This window comes from Astatotilapia calliptera, chromosome 14 (assembly GCF_900246225.1).
Source record: "Astatotilapia calliptera chromosome 14, fAstCal1.2, whole genome shotgun sequence".
Lineage (NCBI taxonomy): Eukaryota > Metazoa > Chordata > Actinopteri > Cichliformes > Cichlidae > Astatotilapia > Astatotilapia calliptera.
The window spans coordinates 4,068,954-4,094,988 of NC_039315.1; the positions used below are offsets into that span (position 1 = coordinate 4,068,954).

The 26,035-nt window shown below is 43.4% G+C and overlaps 1 protein-coding gene across 7 annotated transcripts in view; it reads right to left on the reverse strand.

The window, feature by feature from the left end:
- pak1 (p21 protein (Cdc42/Rac)-activated kinase 1) overlaps window positions 1-26,035 on the reverse strand; it is a 72,089-nt gene that overhangs the window by 15,957 nt on the left and 30,097 nt on the right. For 3 of the 7 annotated variants that reach the window (XM_026191685.1, XM_026191684.1, XM_026191688.1), the window contains 7 exons: window positions 9,349-9,567; window positions 6,306-6,400; window positions 4,853-5,000; window positions 4,660-4,697; window positions 3,567-3,629; window positions 3,157-3,270; window positions 2,084-2,318 (listed from right to left, as the gene is read on the reverse strand). In XM_026191685.1, the coding sequence (XP_026047470.1) occupies window positions 2,084-2,318; window positions 3,157-3,270; window positions 3,567-3,629; window positions 4,660-4,697; window positions 4,853-5,000; window positions 6,306-6,400; window positions 9,349-9,541 (886 nt within the window). In that variant the 5' untranslated portion in view covers window positions 9,542-9,567. Of the gene's footprint in view, window positions 1-2,083; window positions 2,319-3,156; window positions 3,271-3,566; window positions 3,630-4,659; window positions 4,698-4,852; window positions 5,001-6,305; window positions 6,401-9,348; window positions 9,568-12,470; window positions 12,502-12,931; window positions 12,960-15,557; window positions 15,741-26,035 lie in introns of those variants that run through there. The other 4 variants (XM_026191686.1, XM_026191689.1, XM_026191687.1 and 1 more) reach the window with 4 other exon arrangements.

Here is a 26,035-nt window from a genome sequence, read left to right on the forward strand (position 1 = left end):
GTTAGTATCCGCACAGCTCTGTGGGGTCACGCAGGGGGCGGTGGAACCAGAATATGAAGATTTGTACTTCCCATAATAACGTTTTTCACAGGAACAGCGAGCGAGCGCAGGCGGATATTTTAGTTAGCAAGAAGTGATAATGTTATATAAGTTCTTTCACTTTGCTTCACAGACTGCAGCCCTTCAAGCACAGCAAAAAGCAAAATCTTTCATGGCGATGGAAAGTCTGAGCAAATGAAGCAGAAAACAAGCTGCCCACAGACACACGTGGAAGAAAGGAGGTTTTTATGCTGCTACGCTGATGTCATACTCATAAATGATGTTAAACGTGAAAATAAGAATCAGTTTGCTGAAATCAGCAGAGAGACGAGCCCAAAATAAACTCGAAGCCTGCTCTCTGAGGGAAGCTGCGCGTGCAGATAAAGCGATGAAATGTCCTGTCACGACTAAGAGAAGCTAAAATTAGCTCACGGACAATCTGCGCTCTGCAGCAGGTACATCAGAATATGGATGGATTATCAGGACCACAGGCCTCAGACTCAAACCTGCACACTGAGCCTGCACTTCCTAACTGCAGAGTTCACCCTGAGATTCACACCGCTCCTCTGTTAGCTTCCATATCTGACACATACAGTAAAGTATGCACAAACATTTATGTCTTAATAAAACTGCCGTCTGATCTACAGCACCGACTTTCATTGATCAACTTGTTAAAGTCCACCTCAGGCTGTTCAGGCGAGCTCACTCTGAACATGTTTAAAAAGGACCCCTCCCCTCGGCTGGAAGCATCAGACACTCTGAGCCGTATTTGTTTGGAAAATGCTGAATGTGAATCCGTAACCAGGAACCTTTTTCCTCCACAGCAGATGTCAGAGGGTGCAGTGACCTTCCCTCGCACTGCTGCTCCGTCACCATCGCTCATCGCCCTGTGACCTCTGGCTAGCAGCATTAGCATCCAGGACTGTGGCAGCTTTTCTCTCTTTATGCTTCCTCCCTGTCGACCTGCAGCCTACGTCATTATGATTTCATTCAATCAGCTTATTTCTAAAGCATTCAAACCATTTAAAAAATGTTTCTACATTTTCATAATGTAGAAACATTTTTTAATGTACACATTAAAGAACACTAAAAGGCTCTCTGCCTGACTCCAGCTCTCTGGGGATCTGCCCCTTTGTCCGAGTGGTAATCTGTCTCTGTCAGAGGTCAGCGACCTGCACACACATTAAACATATTTGAGGCTTTTAATGAAGGTGACAAAGCCTGTTAATGGCAGCTGAGCCGGTCAACATTCCTGAAAGTTACGATCCAGATATTTTACCACGTGTGATTATTCTGCAGTGCCTTAATGCCTTTAAGCATGATCAGACAAAGCTCTGCAGCCACTTTGAGTCTGAGCTTCTGTTCTTCATCTGTACGACGGCGGGATGAAGAAAATGACCTTTTTTATATTAATTTCTACAAATTGCTGAACCTCAGTTTGTGCTGGAGATAAATGTCTGAGCAAACTTTTTAGGGAACGACAGTTATGTCTAACTCACAGCACGAAGGGACAACAAACTGAGTCCAGAAACAACAATCCAGCGCTGCCGGCACAACTTTAAAGTGCTACAGAAACAGCATGCTGCTCTTTTATACAAAATCTTTGACGCCACCTCAAAGCTAGGCGGGTGACACCGACACGGAGCTTATGCCGAGTCCAAACAACAGGACGCAGCTGAAGAGGCTCGCAGGCTCACTCGCTGTCACCACGTTTATCTGTGGGCTGTGTTTTTAAAGCTTTTCTGTTCTCACACTCATCAAAACTAAAGAGTTTTCAACTAAACTGAAATGAAATCTCACTCTGGAAACTAACTGAAACCAGACTGAACAGAAAATTCAAATCTAAAAATAATCAATAAAAATAACTTTGCTAGCAGGTGTGAGCCATGAGCCCTCACAGCCATTACTGTGTGGAGTTACAGCTGTTGCCCAAATCTCAGCACAGCTCCGTCAGTCAGGGCTGAATCTCCACCTCAGCACAGTAACCGTTACCGGGGTCAGATTTGTTGTGTTAGCGTGCTCCGAGTGTCTGAATGAGCCTTACGTAGCTTCTCCAGGATCTCCTCGTCAGACATCTTCTTCTTCCTGGCTTTGTCCTGTGGGTGGGGCAAGGAAGGACCAGGGGCGGGGCTAGCACTGGGAGGGCTGCTGGGAGCTGCTTCTGCAGGTTGGGCGGGGGTGACGGCGGCGGCCGCGGCGGTCGGTGGAGAGATGGGTGAGGTCGCAGCATCTTTCGTGGGAGGAGGAGGGAGGGGCTCGATCACTGAGCGAGTGTAAATCTGAAAGATGAAAAAAGTCACTCCTGTTTTTATCTGTGGTGCCAAATAGACGTTTAAAGACGAAGCTGAAAGACATTAAAACAGCTTTTGTTATCTGTTCATCTCTTTTTGTCCACAGGCCTCTGGAACATGGATGTGGACATCAGTGAGACACAGTTTAAATAAAGGCTGATTGTCTGTAAGCCATAAAAACACTGGAGAGTGAATCTAAAGTAAAAGTAATGAGTTTAACTGAGGCAAACACACAACACAGCAGTGTGTGTGTGTGTGTGAGTGTGTGTGTGTGTGTGTGTGTGTGTGTGTGTGTGTGTGTGAGAGAGAGAGAGCGAGAGATGGTGAGAGTCAGGTGCATGAGACTCATCACCGAGGAAACTGCAGTGGCGCCGTGGAAACAGCCTCTCAACCGCAAACTGTCTGAGTGAGAAGCAACAATGTGTGTGTGTGTGTGTGTGTGTGTGTGTGTGTGTGTGTGTAGGATGAGATGAAACAATGTTGCCTGACAACAACAGTGACAGTAAAAATCTGTCATTGTCTTTGATGCCAAAAATTGGAAGTTTACTATAGTTGTGTGGACCAACAAAATCCAGGTCCCCATGGGTTTGAAGGCATTTTTGAGACTCAAAATGTGGTTTTAGTGTCAGGGTTACAATTGGGTTATGGTTAGGTTTAGGGTAAGGGTTAGGGTTTAACATTCGTTTTTGATGGTTAGGGTTGCGGTAAGCAGCTAGAGAAAACATTATGTCAATGAGATGTCCCCATAAGATATGAATACCTGACGTGTGTGTGTGTTAAGCTCGTATGTGCAGTGGCAGAAAGGCGACAGCGTTTGTGTTCTTACTGATTTGGTGTGCTCCGGTCGGGGGGCGATCACCGGCGGGGGCTCGGCCTCGTCTTCGTCCTCATCCTCAGATACGGTTGCTATGGCGGGTGTCTCGGACACGGCCTTGGAGCTCTGCGTGATGTCACAGGGAGAGAGAGGGCGGAGCCTCAGTGACATCATGGTCACATGAGCCACAAACGATACCAGACCCATCATCGCTTCCTGAATTTCCTGCCACTTCCTCTACTGCTTCACTGTCTCATCATACAGAGGAGTCCTCCGGCCCGTCTTTAGCTCTCCTCCTTCTTCTCTGATTTCAGCCTCCCGCTCTGTCTTTCCACCCTGTTTTCCCTCCTCTCATCATCACTGCTGTCTGAAAGCTCAGGTCACATCTGGCTTCTGATGCCACTACATGCCACACATCCTACCTTTCTATCCCTCTCTTCCTCTCTGTCTCTCGCTGATAGTCTGACGCTCGGCTGGTGGCCAAGCTGCAGAGACAGGGAAACGGTGAAAGGAGGAAAAGATGCTGATTCACAATGCAGAGAGAGGGAGAGAGAGAGAGCGGGAGGAAGAGGAGTGCCATCATCCTCCTCCCTCTGTCTCTTATTCTCACCTTTACATTTGGGTTTAAATGTGTCTTTCAGAAAACACACACACACTGCGACAAAAACAAAACATCCTCATTCATTCAACAAGAATTTCTCAGCTTAAAGCTCGAGTCTGTCGTCCAGCAATAACGCTGGCTCTGTATTTGAAACCAGGAAGGACACCTGTGCCATAAGATGCTCAGAAAAAAGCATTTATTCGTTTATACTATTATCTAACAAGAAAAAAGTAAAGTAGACTAGCTCAGTAAAATATATTACAATCAAAAACTGCTCAAAAGAAAAGCACTTAGTTAAATAAGATGAAATCAATAACTTTCTAAACAAAAATCTAAATAAAATATGTAAAAACCGGAATATATACAAGAAAAATAACTGAAAAATACATTTGCCTGCTTCCTGTAGGGGGCGCCACAGCGGCTCATCTGCCTGGTCCTGCATCCTCCTCTATCACACCAACCTCCTTCACTACATCCACAAACCTCTTCCTCGTTTCCTCCTGCCTGGGAGCTCCATCCTCGTCATCCTTTGTCCAGTTTATCCCAGTTTAACCCTCTGTACACACCCAAACCAGCTCAGCCTCGCTAATTTTGTCCTAATTTTAATCATGAACCTCCCAGTTAACATCTTCAACTCTCCCACAGCCGGCTCAAACACAGCTAAATAAAATATGAATAAAATCCAACATGAAACTGTGTAAAGTGTAAAAATGAGTGAAGTAGAATCAATTTTTGAATTCATTTTAAATAGCAGGGTGTAAAAGGCAGTTTCAGAAAATGACCTGTTGGCTTAGGTAACAGCTAAACTGATGGAAAACATGCAGACGCAGCTAATAATGAGAGGAAGCCTTCCTCACAGTGCTGCCTGTATGTGGCTGTGTGAGAGAATAACGCTGTGACTGAAGAGGTCTCACCGTTGTGGTGGAGGAGCTGAAGGCGTCAGCAGTTTTATCTGAAGGAAACACAACACAAACACAAAGTTGAGTGTTCAGAGCAGATTGAGCTTTTAGGCTCTGAGGCTCATTGTTTGAACTTTGTTTAATGTGAACTGAACGTTATTGTGAATGCACGTAGGCGATGGGAGCACAGCGGGGGGGTGGGTCTTACCAGTGAAGCTCATGTACTTCTGGCTGTTGGTCGTTTCTTTCGAGTCGTAGAACTTTAAAACATCGAGGACGGCCTGAGGGTTCTTCTTCTGCTCCAGCTTGGTGATGTTGGATGTCTGCAGAAGCCGAGCCCACTGCTCCGGCATCCCCTGCACACACACAGATAAAAAATATCAATATTTTATTCATTTATTTCTATGTGAACTGTATTATTGTAGTTTACCTTTGTTAATGGCAACATTAACAACACAAATAACACAGCAAAGAGCAAACTCTGTGTATGAAAAATGACGCTAACAGTGAAATACTGAAACCCTTGTTATTCTCAGAGTTTTAGCATTAAACTGGATTTGCTGCTCACAGAACATCTGCTGCCATTATAAGTTTGTATCTCTGTGAAACACCAACTAATGTGAAAAACACGGCCCACTGCACGAGAGTGTTCCCTAAACAGGCTGAAAGATTCAAGGTCATTCAGCAATTTTACAGCAGCGTTGTGGATATGAATGCAGCTTAAGCTAAACTTAGCATTAGCTGATAACGTATCGCAGCCAGTATACCAAAGCTGAGGCTTCAAAATGTGAAGTAGAAACCATCGAGTGACGTCCTGCTTTTACATACAGTCGATGACTACAGTAAGGAACACACACACACACACGCACGCACGCACGCACGCACGCACGCACGCACGCACGCACGCACGCACGCACGCACGCACGCACGCACGCACGCACGCACACACACACACACACACACACACACACACACACACACACACACACACACACACACACCTTCGAATCCTAGCAAGGAAGTCTTATCATATTTGTACTTCAGCCACAGATCTGGGTCACATCTCCGTGTTTTCTGTCTCTTTCTCTACTCATCTGTCAGAATCAATCCATTGCACACACTCTTCCACTTCCTGTTCCATCATGTCTCATATCCACCCACCCATCCATTCATTCGTGTATTTACTGTCTAAATTATATTTAGATTACATCAATTTGAGCAGGAATGTTCATCTGCATGTAGATGTGTGGAAACCTGGAAACCACACACACACACACACACACACACACACAGTTAACTCCCAGCTAAAAGAAGTTGGTCAGGCGGACCGAGTGAGTCAGTGAAACAAGGCGTCTTTGTCTAAAGTGATTATTTAAAAAGGTTCATTTGCCAAGCATTTGTGTCTGTTAGGAGCTGTTTCACACACACACACACACACACACACACACACACACACACACACACACACACACACACACACACACACACACACACACACACACACACACACACACACACACAATGAGCATGGGTTCAATTAAAGTCTGTAAACAGAAATAAATACCAAATACCACAAAACACACTGTGGTTGAATCTGATAATTTTCTTTGTATACACAGGAGAGGAGACACAGACACACACACAAACACACACACACTTACAGTGAACTCCCCGGTAACAGCATCAAAGCCGACATGGATGGTGTGTTCGAAGTCTGACGGCAGAGAGATCTCTGGGCGCTCCTTCCTCTTATAGGCTGAATGACAAAGGAACAAAAAACAAACACACTGATTGATTTTTTTAAAGTGTTGTAATAAAACACAGAACAGTTTTCCACCTTAAGGACTCTGGATTATCCCAGGATTTATTTCCGTTTAGAATAAATAGACACTAAAGAGCAGCAGACCCAAAAACAAGTTCTAACTTGGCGTTGAAAGGTTGCAGAGGAGTATCTGAGATGCTGGTTGCACCATTTCGATAATGATCCCGGCTCTAACAGAAAATCCTAAATGCAGCCCTTCATGAGGGGAACAAAGAGATTCAGGTTTATTAAAATTCCTGAAAAGATCTTAAATCCAGAGAGGATCACTGAAAAGAAAGAAACAGTGGGACAAAAGTTCATGCAAAACACGGGAGAGAAAATCAGGAGGAGACGGAGAGAAAAGTACAGAAACAGAGTGTTTCAGAAAACGAGCCAACACATGAGACGCCGCATGTTGGAAAGAGCGTGAAGATCTTCTGGGGAATCATAACTCCAGTGAGAATCACACGCAGCAGATTCCTGTGGATGGACTCACACTGACGCAGGACCACCAGCTTCCTGCAAAGCATCATGGGTAATCTGTGTCCAAGTGTGTGCACGTAAAACACATCAACAAAAACAGTTTTCCTCCAAAGATGAACCAGCAGCAGACGAGTAACAATCAACCAACTCCGTCTGATAATCTTTAAAAAAATAAATGTTTTGATCCAGTTTTTACCGCCTGTTGTAGATTTGCTGCTGTCGTTGGGATCAATGTTCTGTTGCACGATTGAACATTTGCCAAACTTTAACTCATGGCCTCATATTTGACTCTGGAATATTTTGTTATACAGGGGAGCTCACGGTCGACTCGGTGACCGCCCAAATCATCATCCCCCATCACTGCAGTGGTTTTCTCAGAAATGTGTAGCTGTGCATTCAAATCTCCACTTTAGTCCCTGTTCCAAGTCTTTTAGTTTGAGTAGATGTAACTTTGCATGCCATGCCGCCGTGTTCTTATTAGAGAGAAGAGGCTTTCTCTTCCAAACATTACTCTACCCGTTTGGTGTTTTTCTAATTGTACTGTCATGAATTTTAACCTTTAACATGCTAACTGAGACCTGTAGAGTCTGAGGTGGAGCTCTTGGAGTTTCTGCAGTTTCTCTGAGGGCTGAGGCTTCACCCACTAGTTATTTTCACAGTATTCGCTCACTCCATCTTTAAGGATTCACTAGCTTAGCTTAGCTTAGCTCGTAGCTGACTTGCTAGCAGCATGGCTCCTTCACCTCTCCCTCCTGCACTTTCCTGCTTTGTGAGTGAGATGTTTGGTTTCCTTTAGTAGTAACGATAAGTGTAATAACTGTAGCCTGTTTGCAGCTTTGGAGGCCACGATCACTGAAAAGGAGACCCGGCTTTGTCTTGAAAAACCCGTCGCTAGCCAGGCCCGGTTGCGGCAGATGACCGCCCCTTTTCTGAGCCTGGTTCTGCTGGAGCAGGGGTAGGGAACGTTAGTCCTCGAGAGCAGGTGTCCTGCAGATTTTAGATCTCACCCTGGGTCACCACACCTAAATCAAATGATTAGTTCATTACCAGGCCTCTGGAGAACTTCATACATGTTGAGGAGCTAATTTAGCATTTGAATCAGCTGTGATGGATCAAGGACACATCTAAAACCTGCAGGACACTGGCACTCGAGGCCTGGAGTTCCCTGCACGATCTGATATCGTCGTGTTGATGTTGTTCCCAGATCATCATACTAAATGTTGTTCCAGGATCAACATTGCAAGTGACCAATCAGAATGTTGTGACGTCATACTTTTGCGACTTCGGGAAAAACCGCCGTAAAACAAAAAACTGTACTTAAGCTGCGAGAAACCGCCTCTGTCCGCCGATCAACGGACCCTGATCCTAACCCTAACCGTAACCCTTTAATAAACGGTAAGCAGAACTGATATTGTCCTTGCAACATTGGAATTTCATAAATGCACAAATGGCTTGGCACGCAAAAGAATAACGCCACAACAATGTGATTGGTCACTTGCAATGTTGAACCTGGAACAACATTTTCATAATGATCTGGGAACAACACCAACGCGACGATATCAGATCATCTGAGTTCCCTACCCCTGTGCTGGAGGTTTCTTCCTGTTAAATGGAAGTTTTTTCTTCCCACTGTCGCCAAAGCGCTTACTCGTAGGCGGTCATATGTTTATTAGGGTTTTCTTTGCATCATTGTAGGGTCTTTACCTTACATCATAAAGCACCTTGAGGCAACTGTTGGCGCTACATAAATAAAACTGAACCTTCTGTCAGTAGGGTCTGATTTTGGGGGGACTTGGGTGGGGTGTCCACTCCTGAGAACACTGTGGTGTTGTGTTTACACAGCTGAATGCTTTTATAGAGGTCCTCAAACGTGCTGATGATCAGTTATTCAGGTGCATTTTATTAGTAGCACCTGGCTGCTATTTACCCTCTAATGGAAGCAGGATGTGCTTAGTTTTTCACCTGACTGCATAGAGTCATGTGACAATGTTCTTCTTCACATTACTGCAACACGTTATCTGTAATTTTAAGAAAGCAACAAGCTGATGCTGCTCAGCTCTGTGGTGTCTGTTCATTGGACTTCTATTTTGTTTCAAACTTGTTTTATTTGCTTCGTCTACATTTGACAAATTACACATTATGGAGTTAGCTGATCCTTTACATTTTAACTCCAGCACCTGTTGGGGGTCAAAGGTCAACTTCTTTAAGGATTTTACAGGATTAAAGCTGATGAGCTGTTACTCAGTATCAGCTGTGGATCAAGAGAAAGGTCTCAGTGTCTGATGGATTCTCACAGATATTTATGACCCCTAGCTTCTATTTCAGGGATGAATATGTTAGCTTATGGGTTTAATTTGTTGTTAATATCAGTACATGTTTATTTAGTTTGCACACATGCACCCTGCGGCATCACGACTCACTTTTATCGCCTCCTCCTGTCAGGATGAATCGAATGGAGCGGTCTTTCTTCTTCTTGTCCTCCGGGTTTGGAGGGAGGGGCTTGGAGCCATGGTTGAGGGGGACGGGGTCCTTGTTGCAGGAGCCAATCATGGTGCTGGTGTTCCTCATGGGCGGAGCTGGGGGCTTGTCCTCGACCTCCCCATTATCAGACATCTTCAGATAGGCTGCAGCCGACGTTCCTGTGCACCAGAGAGGCCAAAGTCAGAAACACAAACTCTTCTTACAGACGGACTTGTTTTAAATCTGTCAGCTCTTCAATATTGATCTGACACAAACAAAAACAATATCAGCTGCTTACTAATTATGCTGTTTTTATTTTCTGTCAAAATAACAAAATCTCATATCACTGCATCTCCCGTCTCTACAGCTCAGCGCACGCAGTCGCGTTTCCCAGTAAATTGAAACTCTTTACAAGACGTTTTGTGGTTTCTCATAAAGAGAAAACAAAGAACCACGAACACTGAGATTAAATGTTTCCACCACATTGTTAGCTTCATCAGCTTTAAGCATAGCAGATCATTGATCATAAAAAACAACAAAAATGGGTGAAAAATCAGTACGAATAAAAAAAGAAAACTTTAGGTCTATTTGCTCACTGAGCGAGGTTGGTCGGAAGATGACTAAAACATCGCGTGTGCTGACTCAGACTTAAATGCAGTCTTGGTAAAAAGATAACACACACACACACTCGCACGTACACACACACACACACACACACGCTCGCACGTACACACACATTTCGTTCTGTACGTACAACCTGGAGGAGGCGCCCACACAGCTGAGCAGAGAAGACGGACATTTTAATGACAAGTTTTACCACAACGCCCTCATACAAAAATACACAAAATCACACGCACAGACTACAACACAACCTGCTCGGCTAAATGCTCCACTGGGCACAGGAACCCACGAGGCCAGTCTATTTAGGTCAGAAAAACTCAGAATGAACCACGATTCATACTATAAATAGAAATAACCCACAGTAACAAGAACAAACAAACTGCTGTGTGTCTGTATCTCCCTCAGTTTTGGTGTAGCTAAGGTGAAATCAAAGCGTGTTTAAAAGGCTGTTTCAGTAGTTTAGCAGCACTGCCGCAAACACAGAGAGAAAATTGAATGTTTCAAATCTGTAGATCTTTTCTTCTCCCCCTTTGTACACTTTCTTCGGGCAATCGATCCCAGGTGTGGATTATCACAGCCACAGCGAGAGGAAGCAGTCCCAGTCCAAGTCAAACAAACTCTCCAGCGGTTTGTTTGTGGTGGGAAATTGATCCGACCCTAATCTCACCCGGTGCTGCAGGTTTGGGTGCAGCAACTTCTCTGACCAGATGCTGCACTTTAAACACTACTTCCCTGATATTCGTGCAGACGGTAGATTTTTTACTGGCATGTACAGTGGCGTGTCTAGAAAATTTTTGTTGGGGGGGCCAGGTAGGGGCACAGATTTGGAGAAGGGTGGCAGATGTAATTGGCAGATAATGTTTAAAAATAATCCTATAAACCTAATAACCGAATGAGCTTTTAACTCTTATTAGAATGAGATTTTAACCACTACGGTGCAAAGTTTTTAGATACTGCGTTGATAAAGTACAAGAGATACAATCAGTGCTTTGTCAGTGTTTACTCAGCATTCAAGGACAGCAATATTTGCATAGTATTTTTACTGACATATAGTACACATATGTTTTGGGCAAAAACATTTTTGAATATTAAAATACGAACATTTGTAACAAACAATTGACAAATTAGCCAATTCCAATGCAAAACTTTCTCTGCCTGTTAAAAAAAGAAGATAATCTTCTCACAAACTGGTGTTTGATTGTGAAACAGGAAAAAAGTGGGGAAACAACTGAAAAGACTAACATTTGAATAAAACCTGAAAGCAAGTAAATACTTTCTATGCTGCCTTATGGTAAACTTTGGTAATATTGATAAAGAACAACACTGGCTGATGATGAAATCCAGTCAGCTGGCATGGTGACACTGCCAGTATTAACCTGCAGGGCTGGACTGGGACAGAAAATCGGGCATTTTGACTACTGACCGGCCCACCAGGTATTAAAGCCATAAAGCCTTTGAATGAAAACAAATGCTGTTGTGACAGTGATGTACACAGTCTTGTTGGTATATGTATGATTTCTATACATTTTACATCAGATAAAAACTTTGGTTGTAAGATTTAGATAATTATTTAATAAAAGCTAGATATTTTAAATGAGAATAAGAAAGAAAAGTATTTCTTTGTGCCCACCTTTCCCTGTTAATTCCCTACCTGGCCCCCTGGCATAACTTTGCTAGACCCGCCCCTGCACAGTTACCAGCTGTCAGCTACCTAAAAAAGGATCCTGGTGTTATTTGTCTCTCAGAAACAGCTCATAACTTCCCTTCAACTCATTCATGTCACCTAAACCTGTTTCTCCATCACCTGTTCAGCTCTGATGATCCAGTAAGGACATCTCCTGGTTTCATCTTCATGTTTCCCTCTCACCACATATCCAAACCGACATCATGACCAGCAGCTTTACAGCTGTGGCTCCAGCAAACATCAGCTGATACTAGAAATTAATATTAAATAAATTCTAACAACAGCTGATCAAGCTTAAACGTGCTGCTGTTGTTTAGCGCAACATCTGCTGGTTTCCTCTTTCTGGCACAAAGTGGGTGATAAATAAACAAGAGAGAAAAGCTGATCAGCTGATCATTGATCAGTTTCATGATTGAAGTAGCAACAGGAAAGGGAGGGGGAGAGAATGAGAGAAGAAGAGGCAGCTGTGCAGCGTAAACAAAGTTCGGGACAAACTGCGTCTCTTCTCAGCTCAATACCAAACGCATAATATTTTCTCTGAATGAGGGACCATTCCATTTTCAAGGAGCCGTTGGCAACTCTACTAACCTTATGAATAAAATAAAGTTCACTATCAGTAACATCATAGCACCCACCCACCTAAAAACTCCATCAAGCTGGCTAGAACGCAGTACGAGTTATTGCAACTGAGGGTAAAAAGTCAGCACAACGAAAATAAACTCCACCTAAACTTGGTTTATATCTGACCCAGAGAGACTGCAGGTCATAACTTCTTACCTGAAGTTCAGTTCACCTGACACTCGGACTGGTGGCTGCTTCGGGTCTCTCCTCCTGCCTCACCTTTCCCTCATCCACCTGCTGGCCTCTGTGGAAGCCCCGCCATAGCCACCACCAAACAACGGAGTTATTTTTACACATCGACCTGCATCTGGCCAATCCACCACCTCTCATTGTTCATGCCCTTACAAAATAAAAATAAAAAATAAGTCACTGGGGATATGCCCGGTATGCCCGATGGCCAGTCCAGCTATGTTAACCTGCAACCAAATCTGCAGCTCCATACAGCAATGTTACGACTTAGATGATATCTTATAACTCATAACTCTTATGTTAGCTGCCCTCAGTAGCATACTGTCAGAAATATTCGACGGCTGCAATAATTCTTTAAGTGTTATTTTTTCCTTGGTATTCTAATTTCACCGAAGTTTACTAAACTCAACAAACTTAATATTACTTACCGGGACATTTATTCTGTCCTCATTTTCTTTCACCGAAAAATTGTTTCCTGCAGTGACGTCTTTCGTGCTTGGCTCTCCTACCTTTGCTAACGTGATGCACATAGCGCAGAAGCCGATGCTGCATTCACTTACACTCGGATATCTGAGCTTCACCGTGAAAACATAATCGTACATTTGATATTTGATTGAATTGTATTGTTTTGCCTTTGGGGTGGCACCTGGGGTGGCCAGTCTGGTTGGGGGGGTGGCCTGTGCCCCCCCAGGCCACCCCGCTGGACACGCCATTGGGCATGTATAGTTTTCCTTTAAATTCACTAATACATGCGCTGCTGCATGCGCTGCTGCATGCACTGCTGCAGCGACAGATCCTCGTATCAAACAGGGACAGATTTATTTCAAGGGAGGAGATAAAACACCTTGTCACAGACAGAACTGAAGTAGGGCACAAAGACCAAGTGTGAGACAAATAAAAGTTATTTATGCTCTAAACCAAGGGTGTCAAACATAAGGCCTGGGGCCCAGAATCGTCCCAGCAAAGATTTTAAAGCTATTCCTACTAAAAAAGACTCCCAACCCCCCCACTGTCATTCACACTACACCAAGGTAATTACGTGATGCACAGCTATACTACGGAAATACCTGTTTTGTTTTACAGTGGGTCCACTGTAGGAGCCATTTCGTGTTGTTAGCTTATGTGTACCACTAGGGGTCAATTTTTGTGTTTTTAATGGTGCAGCATTAAAGGTAGACGGATGTAATTAGCGTGAGGTGTTGTTGGTCAGAAAGAGCAAACGGTTTGTGATTTATGTTAATGATGTTGGATACTAAGAGAACTGTTGAACAACAAATGCAACCGATGGAAAGCAATAAAGGTTTAAACAGACACGATAAGCACAGCTGGAGTTATTGGACTATGTCTCATTCATAACAGCTGCACCGCGACACCCCACTTCAAGGCTTATCCTCTACTGAGAATGAACAAAACTTTATATTTTATGATTACAGACAATCCAGGTGAGGAGCTACTGGAACTTTTCCTGCAGTTCCTGTAGTTTCACTGGTCAAACCCATGTAAGTTCAGTGTGACATCCCTGCTCTAAACACTCCGGTTCAGGCAGTTTTTTTCTACTCTTGGCTCTTCATGACATCAGAGAGACTATATAGCTTTCATATGTGTCAACTCGGCACCCAACTTAAGCCCCGCCCAACTCCTGTTGAAATCTTTTTATGAGGGGCAGCCATTGGAAGAATGTTGACTTAAAGGGGGAGGGGTTAAAACACGGTGTCTCAGACAGGGTTTTATAAGACAAGTCGTTTTTAGCAATTTTTTAAAGGTTTGGAAATAAGTTTAAATTGTTGTCCCTGCTTCCTGTGCACAGGACACCAAATCTTGTAAAGCACCTCATCACAGTATCTCACAGGACAAAACCTGCAGTTCCTCTAAAGTCCACTGGAGGCTCACTCCAAATGTGAGTCAATTCCCACGTCTTCCAGGTCTTGATGCATTGTCAATCATCCAGGTAAGTAAATCTCCAAAAGTTGATTCTGAAGCCCACCGAAGGGCTGGTTCCAGTGTTAAAATGTCCAAATTTACAACAACCCACCACAAAAACATGGTACAAGTTCATTTAATTTGCTTTATGTCTCCAAGCATTTTTTAACACATATAACTTCTAATGTATTTAATTAAGCGACTGCAAAATTTTAGTTTCAGGCTCTCAAAGTAAAAAGAGGTGGGTCACAATTTAAAGCCAAAATCTCACTTTCGCTCAAAATTATTTTCTCTATAACCAACTTTAATATCATGGGATACATCATAGTTTCAACATGAAAGCACAGATTCATAGAAACAAGCTTTGGTACTCTGGATGTTTGATCTGTTTTCTGATCATTCACTGAAGAAAAGTTAAACTTTAGAAAACTAAACATGAAAGGTCTCCATCTTAGCAACATTTCGATACCAGACTTATATTTGCTGTGTGACAGCACAGAGGCTATGGCCTCTTTCACATGAACTCTGTGGACCTAATCTGATAATATTATGAGCGTTATATAAGCTATTATACAGCTGTGTAGGCATCATCACGACTGCAATAAACTGTTATTCACGCGTGAGAAGAGGGCTGAGCGAAAGTGTTGAACAGCACAAAGCAAAAGACCAAAAAACAATCAATGAAAACACTCGGTGTTATCAGAATGACACTAATGAAGCAAATCACCTCAAAATGAATTTTTGTCACAGCCCACTGTTCAGGTTTTACTCACAAAAGAAAACATACGAACAGTTACGACAATAAAAACTCCCACTGAGTTTTAATCGCCTGCTGCTCTGGGAGCGACACCGCAGCATGCACATAAATCATTTTTACATTTTTTCCATCAAAGGGTAAATCTGACTGTTTCCTAAAGATTACATCAACAACTAAAATGTTCAGATTTACAAGGTCAAGTTATATTTCATAGTTATCAGAGGACAAATGGGCCTTTTTTATAAGCCATTCACAAAAATAAGACTTTGAATACAATAACAACAGAGAGATGATGAAGGTTGAGTCTTGAAATCATTGAAAACTTTCATGTTTAAATCCTAAAACTGATGGTTTGTCCTTCATGAAGCAGTTCTTACCTTAGCAGAGGCACGCAGACATGTTTACAGCATAGAGGTGATCCACAAACAAACAAACAAACAAAGAGAAAACCTTTCTGCTCGAAGAGAAACTGTTGGATCGACTGAGGGTTAAAGTCTAGCAGAGACTGAGAGGCTCTGTGAGCCTTTTGACCAATCCTGCCTCCTATAGACGGTGATGTCATTGTGTGATGTCACAAGGTGAGTCACATGAGGAAGTGGGACATACAGTAAACACACACACTAACATAGATACTCACACACATGTTTTAGAAAGGCAACAGGAAAACTTCAAACACACAACTCTTTATTGTGTCTGCTGGGTGAGAACACACACAGGCATTATCCCACACAAACACAAGAGTGTGTGTATGTTTACAGCCGCCACACACACAAACAATCGCTGTGTGTGTGTGTGTGTGTGGTGATGTCTTTGTTGTTGGTCTTTCTGTGAAACATAAACCCAGACACACGAGCAGACGTCTCATATTTCGGACTGTGCTGTCAGTTTCAGCACAGACCTGTTACCAAACAAAGCCACACACTGTCTGCTGCAGGGCGCACACAGACACACACACACACTAATTGATCTTCTAAAAATAAGCACAGGATGAGTGAGCAAGGTTTCAGAGGGTTTTCCAGACTCCAACTTTTCCTTGCGGGACAAAAACTCAGTTTAATGTCGAGTCTTCCCAGCGAGGTGACACACCAAAGCCCCCAAACTACAGACAAATCTGGATTTGCCCAGTCGTGATCACTCTCACCAGGAGAGGATCTTTGAAGAACAGGAAATCCTGACGTCTTATTCTGAAACAGGTGGTTGAAGCCTCCCAGGTCAGAACAGCTGGGCGGGGGTGACGGCTGCTTTCTGGGTCGAAGTGACGGAGGATTGGAGGGACTATTTGACTTTTCTGCAGCATGTGGTTCTGTGACTGAGACCATTTCTGTCCCAGCATTTTTTAACACAACTAAACTGCAAAAAGTACGCACTCATCTCCGAGCTCGTTCACTCTAATTCGGTTTCCAGAGCTCAGTGAAGCAGATCAGCGACCTGATTATCAACTGGATGATTCAACCCAGAGTTTATTACAGGAAAGACGCAGTTTAATCCTGGATCTCTGCGTGGAGAACAAGTGTAAGTTAGATGAACTAACTCCATCTTTCTTATTATATCTTTAAAAAAATCTAAAAACAAGACTTTCAAAACAGAAATAAAATGAGTATCGACAAAATCAAACAACACACAGCATTTGTTTACTCTGAGGGGAGGGGCTGCACACACAACCACACCCGTGTCTGAGTGATAAGAAAATATCACTGTCAGACAACTTTTATGATATCAAGAATTACAACACACACACACACACACACACACACACACTCAGAGGATGATTACAGCTTGTGTCTGTTCTGTGAATCACAAACTGTCTGAGCTGTCATGTCCGACACATTGATTTCTCCAGCTGACGACTTCCTCGCTCTCTTATCTGTCTTCTCAGTGAAAACATTTCCTTTTCCTCTTCGTCGCGCTGCTTGTTACCGCCAATCGTTCGCAGTGTGAGCTGAGAGCAGCATCAACGAAACTACACTGGAGAATCTATATCTGATCGGACATCAAATCATCTAAAATACCCTCGATACGGATCGGCTTGAGGCACAGTGCCTGCTACCCGGACACGGCGGAGGAAGTGAAGGTGAAACATGTAGAAAAAACTCAAAAACGACCTTCTTGCTGTGAGGTGACTGTGACATGTCAGTCTTTTATATACAGTTTATGAGTTAAAACCTCTTCAGGGGGCAAGCGCTATCACTTCTGTGAATCTCACTCATTCATCATCGCCATCTCTTTAAAACATGTGTCTAATGAATTAATACTTCTGGTACCTTTAAAAACAAAAATCAGAAAATCCAAAGGAAAGTTTTTATCTGGTAACATATGTACCGAGTAGGGTTGTTAAAAAAGGTGATACTCAGATTCTAATTGACAGTAAAAATCACCGTCGGGTTTGATGCTCATTTAACACTCATCCTCCAACAGCCCCTCCCCCCACTAGCGGCCGAACACATGAACAGCAGCACAACAAACGTGGTGAAGCATCGTGAAGACCCCCGGTGTTTATTATTATTTTGTTTCAGCACAACTAGCATCAGCAGTTCCATCCGTAGGTAACCTTACAATAGACGACGTTAATATTTAACAGCATAAAGACCTCATGTTTCCCAGATTGAAGCTGAGTAAAGTCTGCCAGCAGCTAACCAGAAACGGTGACAGTCTACCTCATCGACTCGATGTGATCAGCGATTATAAAGGAAATAAACAGCGGCTGAATATTATTCTGGGAATTTGCAGTCAATCATGTCATCTAACACACACAAACACAAACAGATGATGAAAACGTGTGCGTCCACACAGGGAAGCTTACATTATGGAGATATACCCACAAACACCTCAAGAGACAGCTGCCATTAAGTGTCAGTGCTTCCTGAAAGTGCCGTATCAGCACGCATACAGATAACTCCCCTCTGACTCTTTCCCGCACATCACCGAGGTTTCACTTTGCCCCCCTCCTTGTATCTTTTTTATCGCCACTGTCGGTAAAGATTTATGAGAAACGGGAACTGAATGGCTGCATTACTAAATTATTGCGCCGCCCTGTAGTAAAGTTTTTATGATGCATCCTGTGATCTGAGTGTTTTCTTGTGTTTTATTTCCTCTCACAGACCAATTTTGGGTGGACGTCACAGTTTCATTACTGCGTGTATACTGTGGTGGCACAAAAATAGGAAACGAGTAAAAGAAAACATCACGATGTCCGGGACGATCAGAAAAAGGCTTTTTGTGTTGCTAGAGGTCAGAAAAGAAATGTGAAAAAAAGGAGGCCACTTAAGGCAAAAGCAGAGGTTTAAGGATCGATTTGTTGCTAACAGCCAGGAACCAGTCGCCCCTGGCTGCCATGGTAACCATGATGTGGGTTTTTCACCTCAAGAGTTTCTGAGTGACACAAGCAGTAGATGTGAAATCATGGATCACCAAAAGCATTCGCTCCTCGCTGGCACTGCCCTGAGGACTTAATGAGGAGCTAGCATCCACGCCGCCCCCACGCCTTCAGTGTCCCTCGCGGTGAGATCATGCCCCCCCCCACCTCGTGCAGCAGATATCTGAAACAACCTTTCAAAAATTGATGCAAGCATTAAAATGTACATGTTTGTTGGAGCGATTAATCTGAGGAGCTGAGGACCAAACCAACAACCTTCTGAACAGCAGATAACCCACTTAAAAGAGGGGTTACATGTATCCACTTGTGAACGACTTGTCTGTGATGTTCAGTCATATAAATGTGTACCCCGTGTCTGGAGGATGCATATGATGCAATCATGGCTTGATTTTAACAAGCTACTCTTACATTTTTGTAGCTGCTGTTTCTTTCTTTGCAGTAGGAACCGAAGCTGTGAATGTTGTCTCCTCAGTCTTGATGTCATCATAGCCATTGCTCTCATTGGAAGTCACTTCAATCACCTTTACTCATAGTCGAGAAACGCTTTACTCATCTACTGTCATTCTGCCTGTGGTTGCCTAAAGTTGCTCACTTCCTGCATGGATGCTCTTTAAACTTAATTCCGACTTTGTTGAATCTGTGCAGCAGCCTCGTGCCTGACACCATTATCAGCATTTACACGTGTGCATGCTGTGCCTATACTGATCTGCAATTTTAGGCAGGTGGTTTTCTCTCTTCTCTCTTCATTTGAAAAAATGGAGGCAGAAGAAAAAGTAAACAGAAATGCCTCCAATCACACTGATCAATCACAGTCATCACAAGCAACACCACACACCCTGTGTACATACATCTCTAGAAAAGTGCACATCAGGTTGTGGTGTAAGCTTTGGCGGAGGGTTTCAGAAGGGTTTGGAGTTACAGGTTGCCTAGTGTAAGCAGAGTTACCTCAGAGGTAAAAATTCCATTTTAGGATTTGGAATCAAATGTTCGTTTCATGTCAGGCAGGTTTTTGCCTGAACATGGGAACCAGAATGCACAAGCTCTGCTTTTTTCTGCATGTAAATAAATTGTGCATGCTAGCTTCTACATGCCGGAGGATGTTGCAGAAATGGATTAAACATTTAGCTGAACTTGCAAACCCAGCAGGGGGGATCCGCCCCAGTCGTAGCCCAGCAGAGCTCAGTGCGCTTGGCAGTGGGAGGCCACGGAGCACCCCCTCCAGCTGCTCCTGGAGCTCCCGCTGTTACAACAAACACTAAACACTGCACACACCCGACAAGCTCTCGGTGTCAGATATTAGAGGAGGCGTGACATAAACAAGGACTCCAAACAGGGAGAGACAAAGGGACAGATGAGAAGACAGATGGAGGCGTTACTGCAGCCTTCTGGATAAAGAACAAAGAAGGAAAAAACACGTCTGCAAAAGTCCCGACAAACAGCAGCGTGAAGAGTCTGAACCGGTTTGAGACATCACCACAAAGAGATCAAATTCTGTCTCGTCTGCCTGCAGCTGACTCCAAAATCATGTCGTCATGGTAATGAGACGAACCCCCAGGCCCAGACTTCAAATGTATATTTTAACATATTTTCACAGGTTTGACAGCATGCATGGACGCATGGATACATGTGCATGTATCAGTGTCTACCCCACACAGTCTGTATTCATGTTCACACACACACAGCCACACAAACGTCTGAACCACACCCATTATAATTTGGGTCTTTGAAGTTTCCAGCTCAGGAGAGTCCCTGGTTTGCACAGCACACCCTGACGCTTCTGTTCCTTCTTTATCTAAAGCAGCTTCCGTCTTTTATTTTGTGTTTTTATTATTGGACTGAGAAGCAGTTTTGCACGACTGCAAAATAATCCTTCTTATATCTTTTGTCTGATTTCTTATACTGGGCCTCAGCTCAACCTGTGACTGACTGAAGCTGTTTTAGCTCACTTCCTACTGCCTTTAAGCTAACCTTTTTAGGATTGGCTGCCCCTCCTAAACCAGATTTAAACGTGGTGCTTCCATGTAGAATATGGGCAAAACGTGCATGCGCAGTGCCTTTGTTTTCATACGCACATGGCGGAAAAAGCATGGCGGCGACGGAGAACGAGAAGGGAGAAAGCGGATCGTTGAATGAAACAGATGAACCAGAATTGGTTTGTAAAAATGGTGCAACTTCAGTGGTGTGGAAATGGTTTAGCTTTCGTCCGTCAAATACACAACAAAGCACAGTTTTTGGTAGAGCATGCTAGCGGGCCGTCGTTATTACCGTGTGTTTTGGAAAATACGGCACACTTAAAATCAATCCTGTGATTTTCTGAAAAATGGACAGAGCCCCTTATGGGTCACCAACCAGTGGAGTCGTCCCCTGCTGGTCATTAGAAAACTTCACTTTGCCAGCCCAGAAGCTGCCTCTGTGTTTTATATACAGACATATAAAGAGTCCATCTTTTCCTGTTGTTCATATTACAATAACAAGTATTGTGTGTATTAAAGCCATTAGTCTGTGCTACACAGCTCCATTATATTAAAATACATCAATCAGCCACACTATTGAACCGGGTGACAGGTTAATTCACACACACAGACACACAGTAGACTCACTCCCACATATTCTGCTCTGACGGTAGAGAAATGCATTAAAACAACAAAAGTGGATTATTATGCTACTGAAAATAGTCCCAAGCAAGAAGCACTTTTTCTAACTGAGCAGAAAACTTCAGCATTATGAATCACGTCTGAACAGCAGAGAGCGTGTCAAGGCTTTTATGCAGAAACCTTAAAGTCTTTTGTCAGGTGGCAATCAGTGTGAGTGTGTTCGAGTGTGTTCGTCAGAGGACAGATGGTAATTTAGAAGAAGAGGACGTGGCCAAATATAAAATAAAGGAAACACGAAGAGAAAAAGAGAGGGGAGAGGAGGGGGGATAGTGGGTTTTTTTCTGCATGAACGAAGGGCACCGTGGGCCTGAGTGGGCTGGAATAAGAGATACAAAGACAAAGAAGAAGAAGAAGAAAGCAGATAAAAAGAGGATGCAGGTAGGGGAAGAAAAGAGAACGAAGGGAAGAGTGTGGGTGAAAGGAAGAAGTGAGTGCGTGACCAAATAACAGACTGCATCTTGGCAGGGGGCACACACACACACACACACACACACACACACAGAGGCGTTTTTCCATCTCTCCAGAGGACATTGCAATGACATATATTCATATCCTGCAGACTAACTTAACTTCAAACCAAGTTTTCAACTAAAGATTTAATGATAACAGAACTTTTTACACTAAAACACAGGCAACTCCTCATAATGTGTAAAAAACCAAACGCATGTACATTTAGTGTATTTAGTTGCCTGTGTCAAGCAATGTCTGTGACACCAGGCTTGTAGATCAGGGCCTTTGTATATTTTTAGTGACGATAAAAAAGCTCATTTAATTACCATAATTACTGCTAGCTGAATCTAAAATAATTAGTAACTAAAGCTTGGCCTTAAATGCAGTGGAGTAAATGCTGAGTGCCCTGCAGGTATCGCTGCTGGAAGGACAGAAGTGGCCCGCTCAAGTCAACCTCATGTTTGACCTTTTTAAACGGTTTCCTGGATGTTTCCCTGCCGCTCGCCTGTGATGTCACCTACACTGACTGACCACTGCCTGCAGCTAAAGTTTGGACAATCTGGATTTTAATCTGCCCCACACTGTGCTGAGTTTGGGTCCTCTCCTCCTGTGGTTTCTAACTTCTCTGAGTGGTGTGGGGGGATTATTCAGGCCTGGCAGAGGTATGCAGCATCGGTCTGCTCTTGTTTAGTTATTTGACTGTGGTCAGGCTGGATATTCTGGGTGCTTTAATGACGCTGGTGTTGCATGATAACCCACGGCGTATTTTTCCAAACCCTAAACAGCAAAGTAAGAGCAGAGCAAAGCCTAAATGACGGAGTACGTCAGTTTACACAGCCACGTTTAACGCAGCAGTCACAGCTGGGTGGCTGTGGTCGGGATGTGCTGCTTTGTACGTGACATGACGTACAGATTAATGTGAATCCAGGACTGAGCCACATCTCTAAAAATCCACTTTAGCTGGATTTCAAACCACTAGAATGTGGCTGAAGTTTCCATGTGGTTTTTACTAGAGATGGACCGATCCGATATTACGTATCGGTATTGGTCTGATACTGACCTAAATTACTGGATCGGATATCGGAGAGAAATAAAAAATGTAATCCGATCCATTAAATATCAAAAAAGCACCTCACAAAACACGGCGTAACTCAGCTCATAACCGTAGCACGTTGGAGCAGTGTGCTCACGTGATAGAGCAGCTGTGGCATGCGAGACTTGTTGTCTGGTTGAGCATTTGAAGCCTCGCTACCAATCCGGCATTTCATCTCCGAGAAAGTGATCCCAGAGAGAAGTGAAGCAAGTGTATAAGTTCATCTCTGAATGTTTGTAAAGCATTCCAGCGCAGGGGCGGATCTAGCAAAGTTTAGCCAGGGGGGCCGATAGGGCATGAACAGGGAGAAGGGGGCACAAAGAAATACTTTTCTTTCTTATTCTCATTTAAAATATCTAGCTTTTAATAAATAATTATCTGAATCTTACACCCAAAGTTTTAATCTAATGTAAAATGTATAGAAGTCCATTACTGTATATAGTAACTGTTAAGTCTAATATACCCTAGTAAGCTGTACTACTTTTTCCTTTGGGAAGATACCATCTTGCAGTCTGCAATTCTGTTGAAGAAAGATGTTGAATCTATTGAATTATTCTTGAAAAACAATTGATTTCTGTGCATTTTTATTCACACTGCATTAAATTAAAGTTGATTATGTCGATTAAGCATCATGAGGTGGGGGGTGGTTCCCTATTTTTTTTTTTTTTGCTGGGAGTTTGCAACCCTATTAGCTAGGTTGCTTAATATTTCCACTAAGTACTCTTTAAAATACCAGAATAGGGAGGATGGTGCAGGTTTAAGTTTATTAGATTGATCAGTGTTGCTGAACTATGAAATATTTTGGGTGCAGTGTATTTTTTGCATACAGGTATAACAGAATAGCTTTAGTGTTTTTTTTTTAAACTTGAGTTTGAACTTATACAAAATGCAGAAAGATGTTAAAAAAAGTTTTATTGATTAAAAAACACACTACATCGGATTCATATCGGTATCGGCCGATATCCAAATTTATGATATCGGTATCGGACATAAAAAAGTGGTATCGTGCCATCTCTAGTTTTTACAAACATCCAGATAAAAGGAACATGACTCCAATCTGAAAAATCTGATTTGGGACAACAGAGCAAAGCGTTCTACACGAGTGGAAGCAGCAGGGCCTTAACTCAGTCATGTGTTTTTGCTGTTATACTGAAAAATCACAGCGGGCTCTTTTAATGGGACATTTAACACGATTTAGCCAAAAAAAAAAACCCACATCAAACCCCAAAACATGGGTTTAATATTTCATTCAAATGACTTTAAGTACTTTTCACACACGCACAGCAGCCATGAACCTTCCAAACTTTACCTGACATAGAGGTGTTTGCCAAATTACAAATGTCAGGTGTCACATGTGCTAATCCAAGATCTGCAAAAGGAGCAGCTACCACTTTAATTGTTGGGAGGCTGAAGTTACCACATTTGGACAAAAAGACTGTGTAAAAGAGCGCCCAGGTCTGGAAAATCAAGCCTTACACCTGTGTTCTTTATAATGACCAGCAGGGGGTGACACCTCACCTGCCCCCCCCCCCCCCAAAAAGACTTTGGCTGTAGGGAGAACGACTAGCTTGAAGTTACCAGCTAATACTGGTGAGGTGCTATACGAGTACAGAAGCAGCTCTGTGGGACGTGTTGGAGCAGCTTGAAAACATGAGGCTTTGAGGAAAAAACTTAACACTCAGCAAAACCTTTGCTTCCAGGTTTCACTTCCTCTCTTCCTATATCTGCGCTGTTGTGGTGGTATTATCTGAGTGGTGACAACTACCATTCAGGAGAATACTGCCTTAAGGTCCCAATTAATGGTCACCTGGGGTATAATACTATGTTTCCCAAACCAGGTGGTGTGTGGTTGCTGGAGGTTGCTGGCAGTCACCATGGGAAATTAGTTCTGAAGACGTATATGGCACTGTAATATAAACCTTACTAACTAACAAAGCAATCAGAATAGGGCGCAGCACCCTCTTTGCAACACATAACGACCTCGAGCGACCCCCGCCCAGGAGGTTGTGGAATATGTATTTTTCCCAGTCTGTAGGACTGTGTGGGTCACAAATATCCTGCATGTCTCATAATTTGGTCGATGACTGAAACTAAATGGTCAAGAGGTCCGGTGATTCCAGTTAGTGGAGGTGGAGCTTAGCAGAGAGCAACATCTGTCAATCAAAGCAGCCACGCCCCAAAAGTTACATTGTAAGCCTTAAATAAATCAGAATAGAAGACTTACAATAAAATCCTCCCACCGTGCAGATATGAAGGGGGAAACTATCGACAGAGGCCGAAGCTGTTCTGTGCATCAGTGTGCAGGCGTCTTTATTTCTATTGTAAAGACGTAATAAGCTGATCAATTTGGAGCCAGCCTCAAGTGGCCATTAGAGGAACTGCGGTTTTTAAAGTTGCTGCTCAGTCCCGGGCAGATTATGCAAAAAGTTCATGTGAGAAAGCAGATTTTGGGATCATTACCTTACATTATCAATATTTCAGTGGTGACTCTTCCCCCATGCTGCCTGCCTTCACACATCCACACACACAGGATGTGATTAACTATCCACCTGACTCTGTGTGTGTGTGAGGAGTACATAGATTATTCAGGTTATTATAAGCAAGGCATTACATCCCAAAACCCCACCCTCCCTCCCTCTCCCCGCACACACACACACACACACACACACACACACTGTGGCCTCAGTTGGCCCTGAAGCAATATGCTGAGGCGGGGCTGCACAGATGGCGGTATGGAGCAGGGTGTGTGTGTGTGTGTGTGTGTGTGTGTGTGTGTGTGTGTGTGTGTGTGTGTGTGTGTGTGTGTGAGGGAGGATCTGTGCTGACTTAAAAAACATCCATAATCAATTTGGTCTTTTACCCACTGAGATCGTTCAGATGGTCTCTCCTCGCTCCCCCCGCCTCTGATCGTTTATATTTCAGTGATTCAGGGACTGATGGAGGTGCTGCTCAGGAGGTGAGGCGGGCCGTCCACTAATCACAGACCGTTCGATCCCCACACGTCCAAAAGTCCCTCCTGCATGTCCGCTCACTGCTACACTCATTCTCATTCGTCAAATACTGCAGAGGCTGCAGCTTTTCTTGTGTTTTAAAATAAACACACTCTTTGTCAGCCTTTAAAATCAAAATGAAGTGAAAAATCTACAATACCAAAAAAAAAAAAAAACTGAGGAAGAATCAGACTCAGAAGAAAGGAGGAGGGGGAGGAAGAGGAGGAGCCCAGTAATCACCTCAGAGAGTTGACTGGCTGGAAAATGACCAGCTAAACAAGTATCAACCAGCCCT